At 36.8% G+C, this 9,179-nt stretch overlaps 1 protein-coding gene across 1 annotated transcript; it reads left to right on the top strand.

Annotated features, from left to right (window-relative positions):
• Positions 1–985: 985 nt before the first annotated feature.
• Positions 986–1,954, top strand: LOC136152454 (olfactory receptor 5K1). The gene has a single exon (XM_065913756.1). It carries the CDS (start codon positions 986–988, stop codon positions 1,952–1,954), a length of 969 nt encoding a protein of 322 aa, XP_065769828.1.
• The last annotated feature ends 7,225 nt before the right edge of the window (positions 1,955–9,179 follow it).

The raw sequence follows: 9,179 nt of genomic DNA, 5'->3' as shown, positions 1-9,179 counted from the left end.
CATCTACCCAAACTGAAACTCTGTACCCATTAAACAATAATTCCCCATGGCTTCCCTACCCAGACAACCTTTAATTCCTGTAAGTGGCATCACATAATATTTGTCCTTTTGTGCCTAGCTTATTTCACTTGCTGTAACATTATCAAATTTCATCCATGTTTTAACATGAATCAGAATTTCATTCCTTTTTAAGGCTGAATAATATTCTGCTTTTTGTCTATACCACATTTTGTTAACCATTCATCAAGAAGGGGACAGTTGGGTTGTTTGCACCTGTGGCTATCCTGAATAAAATTCTATGAACATGAGAGTACAAAAATGGTCTTTCAAAAAACAATGCTAATCCATGCAGATATAGTCACTGAAATAATTTGAGAATACTGACAGCAACTGAAAGTGAAGTAAAAGTCTTTGTCACTCAGTCATGTCTAACTCTTTGGGACCCCATGGACTGTATGTAGCCTGCCAGGATCCTCTGTCCATGAAGTTCTCCAGACAATAATACTGGAGTGGGTAGCCATTCCCTTGTCCAGGGGATCTTCCCGACCCAGGGATGGAGCCCAGGTCTTCCGCATTGAGGGCTGATTCTTGACCAGCTGAGCCGCCAGGGAAGCCCAATTAATACCTATTGCTGACACCTAAATTCCTCACCTTTACCTAAACCACAGAGAAAATTTTTGCACTGAATCTTCCTCTCAAGACCTCAAAAGCCATCTTTGTCCATCTAATTTGACATTTTTCATGAAAATATGCTGGGAAAATGTTAAATAACGAGCTTAAAAGGTAAGAGCTCGTGGAGATTGATACTCCCCCAGATAAAGTCATGCATCCAAACACCTAACTTGTGAAAGCATTGTGGAAGAAGCTCCTTGGCCTTTGGGGGGAGCAAAACCCCTTGAGAGTTCAAGAGTTGAATTGGGCATACTATAGTTTACTACCTCATTTCTCCACAACTTTTTTTTTTCCTTCAACAGAGGAGTCAGGAATGGCTAAAGAAAATCATACCATAAAAAATGAGTTTATCCTCACAGGATTTACAGATCACCCAGAGATGAAGACCCTTCTGTTTGTGGTGTTTCTTACCATCTTTCTGATCACCATGGTGGGCAACCTTGGCCTGATGATACTGATTTCAAAAGAGCATCGTCTACACACACCGATGTATACCTTTCTGGGAAACCTCGCTCTTGTGGATTCTTGCTGTGCCTGTGCTGTGACTCCTAAGTTGTTAAGCAACTTCTTTTCTAAAAACAGAATGATTTCCCTCTATGAATGCATGGCACAATTTTATTTTCTTTGCACTGTTGAGACTGCAGATTGCTTTCTCCTGGCAGCAATGGCCTATGATCGGTACGTGGCCATCTGCAAACCACTGCAGTACCACACCATGATGTCAAAGAAACTCTGCGTTCAGATGACCGCGGGGGCCTACACAGCTGGGAACCTGCACTCCATGATTCATGTAGGCCTTCTGTTTAGGTTAACTTTCTGTGGATCAAATCACATCAACCACTTTTACTGTGATATTCTTCCTTTATACCGGCTCTCCTGTGTTGACCCTTACGTCAATGAACTGGTACTATTTATCTTTTCAGGTTCAATTCAAGTCTTCACAATAGGTAGTGTCTTAATATCTTATCTCTACATTCTCTCAACCATATTCAAAATGAAATCCAAAAAGGGGAGGGTCAAAGCTTTTTCCACCTGTGCGTCCCACTTTTTGTCAGTTTCATTATTCTACGGATCTCTTTTTTTCATGTATATTAGACCAAATTTGCTTGAAGAAGGGGATAAAGATATACCAGCTGCTATTTTGTTTACGGAAGTCGTTCCTTTACTAAATCCTTTCATTTATAGCCTAAGAAATAAGGAAGTAATAACTGTCTTGAGAAAAATTCTGAAGAAAGAAAAATCGCAAAAAACTTTAAAACAAATGACGTCTACTATAGCTTAATTGTTTAAATGCAGAAAAAAATTCCAAGTGAAATTCAGTTCAGTTCAGTTGCTTGGTCGTGTCTGACGCTTTGTGACCCCATGAACCACAGCACGCCAGGCCTCCCTGTCCATCACCAGCTCCTGGAGTTTACCCAAACTCATGTCCATTGAATTGGTAATGCCATCCAACAATGTCATCCTTTGTTATCCCCTTCTCTTCCTGCCCTCAATCTTTCCCAACATCAGGGTCTTTTCAAATGAGTCAGCTTTTCGCATCAGGTGGACAAAGTACTGGAGTTTCAGCCTCAGCAACATTCCTTCCAATAAACACCCAGGACTGATCTCCTTTAGGATGGACTGGTTGGATCTCCTTGCAGTCCAAGGGGCTCTCAAGAGTCTTCTCCAACACCACAGTTCAAAAGCATCAATTCTTCAGCACTCAGCTTTCTTTATAGTCCAATGCTCACATCCATACATGACCATGGGAAAAACCATAGCCTTGTCTAGATGGACCAATTTTGACAAAGTAATGTCTCTGATTTTTAATATGCTGTCTAGGTTGGTCATAACACTCCTTCCAAGGAGTAAGCATCTTTTAATTTCATGGCTGCAATCACCATCTGCAGTGATTTTGGAGTCCCCAAAAGTAAAGTCAGCCACTGTTTCCACTGTTTCCCCATCTATTTGCTGTGAAATGATGGGACCGGATGCCATGATCTTAGTTTTCTCAATGTTGAGCTTAAACCAACTTTTTCACTCTCCTGTTTCACTTTCACCAAGAGGCTCTTCAGTTCTTCACTTTCTGCCATAAGGGTGGTGTCATCTGCATATCTGAGGTTATTGATATTTCTCCCAGCAATCTTGATTCCAGCTTGTGCTTCTTCCAGCCCAGCGTTTCTCATGATGTATTCTGCATATAAGTTAAATAAGCAGGGTGACAATATACAGCCTTATGTACTCCTTTCCCTATTTGGAACCAGTCATGGAAAACATGACTGGAAAAATATGGACAGTTTTTCCATGTCCAGTTCTAACTGTTGCTTCCTGACCTGCATACAGATTTCTCAGGAGGCAGGTCAAGTGGTCTGGTACTCTCATCTCTTTCAGAATTTTCCACAGTTTATTGTGATCCACACAGTCGAAAGCTTTGGCATAGTCAGTAAAGCAGAAATAGATGTTTTTCTGGAACTCTCTTGCTTTTTTGATGATCCAACAGATGTTGGCAATTTGATCTCTGGTTCCTCTGCCTTTTCTAAAACCAGCTTGAACATCTGGTAGTCACTGCTGAAGCCTGGCTTGGAGAATTTTGAGCATTACCTTACTAGCGTGTGAAATGAGTGCAGTTGTGCAGTAGTTTGAGCATTCTTTGGCATTGCCTTTCTTTGGGATTGGAATGAAAACTGACCCTTTCCAGTCCTGTGGCCACTACTGAGTTTTCCAAATTTGCTGACATATTGAGTGCAGCACTTTCACTGAATCATCTTTTAGGATTTGAAATAGCTCAGCGGGAATTCATAGTGATGTTTCTTAAGGCCATTTGACTTCACATTCCAGGATGTCTGGCACTAGGTGAGTGATCACACCATTGTGATTATCTGGGTCTGAAGATCTTTTTTGTACAGTTCTTCTGTGTATTCTTGCCACCTCTTCTTAATATCTTCTGCTTCTGTTAGATCCATACCATTTTTGTCCTTTATCAAGCCCATCTTTGCATGAAATGTTCCCTTGGTATCTCTACTTTTCTTGAGGAGATCTCTAGTCTTTCCCATTCTGTTGTTTTCCTCTATTTCTTTGCACTGATCACTGAGGAAGGCTTTCTTATCTCTCCTTGCTATTCTTTGGAACTCTGCATTCAAATGGGTATATCTTTCCTTTTCTCCTTTGCTTTTCACTTCTCTTCTTTTCACAGCTTTTTATAACGCCTCCTCAGACAGCCATTTTGCCTTTTTGCATTTCTTTTTCTTGGGGATAGTCTCGATCCCTGACTCCTGTACAATGACACAAACCTCCACCCATAGTTCAACAGGCACTCTGTCTATCAGATATAGTCCCTTAAATCTATTTCTCACTTCCACTAGATAATTATGAGGGATTTGATTTAGGTCATACTTGCATGGTCTAGTGGTTTTCCCCACTTTCTTCAATTTAAGTCTGAATTTGGCAATAAGGAATTCATGATCTGAGCCACAGTCAGCTGCTGGTCTTGCTTTTGCTGACTGTATAGAGCTTCTCAATCTTTGGCTGCAAAGAATATATCAATCTGATTTCAGTGTTGGCCATCTGGTGATGGTCCATGTGTAGAGTTTTCTCTTGTGTTGTTGGAAGAGGGTGTTTGCTATGATCAGTGCCTTCTCTTAGCAAATCTCTATTAGCCTTTGCCTTGCTTCATTCTGTACTCCAAGGCCAAATTTGCCTGTTACTCCAGGAGTCTGAGTAAACTCTGGGAGTTGGTGATGGACAGGGAGGCCTGGCGTACTGCGATTCATGGGGTCGCAAAGAGCTGGACACAACTGAGCGACTGAACTGAACTGAACCAAGTGTTTCTTGACTTCCTTCTTTTGCATTCCAGTCCCCTATAATGAAAAGGACATCTTTTTTGGGTGTTAGTTCTAAAAGGTCTCAGAGGTCTTCACAGAATCATTCAGCTTCTTCAGCATTACTGGTCGGGGCATAGACTTGGATTACAGTGATATTGAATGGTTTGCCTTGGAAACAAACAGAGATCATTCTGTTGTTTTTGAGATTGCATCCAAGTACTGCATTTTGGACTCTTTCGTTGACTATGATGGCTACTCCATTTCTTCTAAGGGATTCCTGCCCACAGTAGTAGATATAATGGTCATCTGAGTTAAATTCACCCATTCCAGTCCATTTTAGTTTGCTGATTCCTAGAATGTTGACAATCACTCTTGCCATCTCCTGTTTGACCACTTCCAGTTTGCCTTGATTCATGGACCTAATATTCCAGGTTCCTATGCAATATTGCTCTTTATAGCATCGAACCTTTCTTATATCACCAGTCACATCCACAACTGGGTGTTGTTTTTGCTTTGGTTCCATCCCTTCATTCTTTCTGGAATTATTTCTCCACTGATCTCCAGTAGCATATTGGGCACCTACCGCCCTCAGGAGTTCATCTTTCTGTGTCCTATCTTTTTGCCTTTTCATAATGTTTAAGTGAAAGTAAACAGAGAAAATGTACAAATCTCATGTAAAATATTAAAATATATCATAACACAATCAACTTACACAGAAATAGGAAAGGTAGGAATGTCTTAATTCAAAACAACCAAACTCAAAACCAAATTTTGAATTAATTCAAGAAATAATACAAGACTTCGCTGGTGGTCCAGTGGTTAGGATTTTACCTTCCAATGAAAGGTGTGTGGGTTCAATTCCTGGTTGGGGAACTAAGATTCCATATGCCTTGTAGCCAAAAAACAAACAAACAGAAAACAGAATCAATATTGTAACCAATTCAATAAAGCCCTTAAAAAATGGTCCACATTAAAAAAAAATCTTAAAAAAAAACAAAACACAGTACATTGCCAAGATCATGGATTGTTTCAGCATCAGGGATTATCGGCAACCAAAAGAAAAACAGCAATTATATCACAATAAAACTGAAAGAAAAAGAAGCTTTTAAATTGTCAGAAAGAAAAAAGGAAGAATAAAAACAAAATTAGCAGTTACAAATATAAAGGGTAGCTCTTTAATCCTTAGTAGCAAGTGTACATTAATAATTTGGCATTTGAGTACTCCAGTTAAGCTAAAAGGGTTTAAGGACATGTGAAGCTTCAACCCATGAAATCACTTACAACCATTTGTGACAAAGTTGAGGCAAGTGAGTTTTGAGGAATCACTTTTAATAGCACATTGTAGTTAGAATAGAGGCAGTTAGGAAATAAAGGTGTGATATAAAAGTGAATACTAAATTTCCAAGTTGACTTTCCTATCGAGTTGTGTAATGAAAGATGGAACGTCAATTTTCAAGGGTAGTTATCTTTACAGACATTTGTTTACATCCATATATATATGCATAATGATGCTATCACATAAAGTTCCAGGCAAGCAGTCAAATCTCATTTAAGATTTGAAGAATGTGTCGCCAGTAAGTTAGAAAAAAATTTCTCTATCCACCTTCCTGAGACCTGAGGAAGGGGTTCAACAATGGGGACACTTACTACACTGTACGGAAACATGAAGAAAGTATGCTTCTTGAACTGTAGCTAGGGCTTATCTGAAACTTTTTTTCTTTTCCTGCTGTAAAACCTGAAGTTCTGGAAGGTAGGTAGAACTTCATGATCTTCATGTGACATAATAAAAGAATTTCTTTCCAGTTATTTGTTCAACATAGATCTATAGAGAACCTGCTGTGCAGAAGCGCTGCTTTAGGTGCTAGGATAATTAGTTCCAGGTTTTCCATCTTTTTAAATAACAGAACATTGTCATAACTTTAATGACTAACTTCTTCCAAGAAGGACTCTTACCAAGTAAAAGAAATTTCCCCTTCCACCTTTTCTCCTGATGCTCTGAGGTCACATCTAAATTACCAGGTCAGGTTGTAGCTATGGCCCAGCCTAGCTAGCCACCCAAGATTGACTTCACATGGAAAATCAACATGTTGAGTGTTATTTAGAGAAAGTGGCAGGCATGCAAGTACAGTATTTCTAATTCCCTAACTCATGAATACAAAACTATAACCACTTAGTTTATATTCGTAATTTCCATAAAAATCTAATTCAGCTCATCCCATGTAAGCAAAGACTTCAAGATTGAAAATGGAGACATTTCAAGATTTCCTTTGTTGTTTCAATCTTCCTACCCATTTTAGCTCCTGCAAAATTGCTCTGAAGTCAGCATTGCTTGCTGATGCAGATATGTTTTATCAGTGAAGCAACTCACTACCTGGTTTCAAATACTGGTTCATAACTGAAGCTGATGAAGCATCAGGGAGGCAGAACAGATGCTTATAGTCCATTCACCTCTATAAATCAAACTAAATGTTAGAACTTTATGTCTTCAGATTAATATCATTACATTTTTAATCTGTCAAAATGGGACTATATTTGGACTATGTGTAAGGGAGAGAAAATGTGTTTTGTTAGACAATTGTTCCTACACCAAAGAAAATAAAAGACCTCATGGAAACCTTAAGTGTTCCTGAGTCTTGTATGTCTTTCAGAAATTTAAAATTGACATTGTAAATTATTTCTATTAATTTGAAGTTTCCATTAATTTTTTAAATTACAAAATACAGTTTTAACTAAATAAAGACATGACTATCTCATTTTTTTTTCCAAAGAGGGTAAACTTGTTAATGGGGTTAGGTTCATTCATTACTTGAAAAAATGTTTAGGAACTTCCCTGGTGTTCCAGTGGTTAAGACACTGCACTTCCGCCACTGGGATTGCAGGTTTGATCCCTGGTTGGGGAACTAGGATCCCTTCTATGCACGGCATGATCAAAACAAAAATGCTTAAGGTATCGGTAGTATACACTGGGTATATGAGGTAGGAGACGAAGTATGCTGCGATACAAAAACAACATAAATATACAATATAGCAGAGCATAGTAACTATACTCAAAAATATTTCATGTGTAAATACTTAATAGGTACAGTCTTAACTTAGTTTAATCTCCTTTAGCTCACAAGTACAAAGGTTATATTTGCTACAAACATTTACATTGTACTTGTTTCAGCAAAAATTCACTCATATTCTATGGATCTTGTAGTAATAGATAAACAATTTGCTAAACTTCAGAAAATAGAACTATAAAGATAATTTTTAAATGTATGTAACATAACTATACTTAAAGGTAAAGTAAAAATTTTAAGAAATTAAAGAAATTTAAAATCTATGTAACAATCTTCTTTATGACTCTATAATGACCAGATAATATGTTTTAAAATATTTCTTACAGAACTACTTAGTGGTTAACTCTTCAAATCCTTAAAAACCAAATATCTCTTGGACATTAAAAGGATAATAAAGGAATATTATGAATAATTCTGTGTCCATAAATTTGATAACCTAGATGAAATGGACCAATTCCTTGAGAGATACAATCTGTCAAAACTCATACAAAAAGAAATAGACTATCTGGATGAGTTTATATCTATTACAGAAGTTGAATCAATAATTAATTAACCTTCCAAAACAAAAAGCACCAGGCCCAGAGAGGTTCAACTAATAATTTCTACAAAACATTTAAGGAAGAAATTATACCAATTTCCTATAATATCTTTCCAAACATTGTGGCTGAGGGAATGCTTTCTAACTCATTCTTTTAAGCCAATATCACTCTAAAACCAAAACCAGACAAAGACAATACAAGAAAACTATAGATTAATACTTCTCATAAACATAGATGAAAATTTTTCAGCAAAATATTAGCAAAGTGAATCTAACAATATATTAAAAGTTATACACCATAACCAAGTGGAATTTATTTAAGGTATGCAAAACTGGTTCAATATTTTAAAAAGCAATTAATGTAGTCTATTACATCAGCTGGTTAAAGAAGAAAAATTACATAATCACCTTAATAGATGCATAAAGAATATTTGATAAAATTCAACATCCACTCATGATAGAAATCTTAGTAAACTAAAAATGGGGAAAGATGTCCTCAACTGAGTAAATAATATCTACATAAAACCTACAGTTAACATCAAACTTAATGGTGAGAAACTTGAAACTTTCCCACTTAGATCAGAAGCAAAGTAAGCAAAAGCACCATAGCTTTTCAACATTGTACTGGAATGCTAGCTAATGCAATGAAACAGGAAAATAAAGTACAAAAGGATCTTGAAAAATTAAAATTACAATGGCAGAAATTTTTAAAAGTCAATTTGTGTTAAAAGATAAAGCTAATCTAATATTTTAGAAAGTAGAAAAAAAGGATTGAAGATTAAAGAAAAAAGATAAGAAGCTTATATAATAGGAATTGTCATCATCTTATCACATAATAAGAAAAAATAAATACTACTTGGGGAATATTTACATATTAATAAATACAAAAAGAATTCACAGGATGATTGTGTAGTGAAATCATGAGACAAAAGAAAACAATGATTACACTGGAGTAGAGTGACAGAGAGCTACAGAGAAGTGTTCAATTTAAATATTTAATATTCCTATTGGCCATTTTGATGTCCTCTTTGGAAAAAAATATCTATTTAGTTCTTCAGGGTATTTTAAAATCAGATTGTTTTTTGCTTTATGAGTTTTCCATATATT

This window comes from Muntiacus reevesi, chromosome 21 (assembly GCF_963930625.1).
Source record: "Muntiacus reevesi chromosome 21, mMunRee1.1, whole genome shotgun sequence".
Lineage (NCBI taxonomy): Eukaryota > Metazoa > Chordata > Mammalia > Artiodactyla > Cervidae > Muntiacus > Muntiacus reevesi.
Note: the sequence above shows the minus strand (reverse complement) of the source record. Positions and strands in the feature narration are given on the sequence as shown.

Excerpts from the sequence above, each read along its gene's own strand:
- LOC136152454 (XM_065913756.1), top strand. The coding sequence starts at position 986 with ATGGCTAAAGAAAATCATACCATAAAAAATGAGTTTATCCTCACAGGA.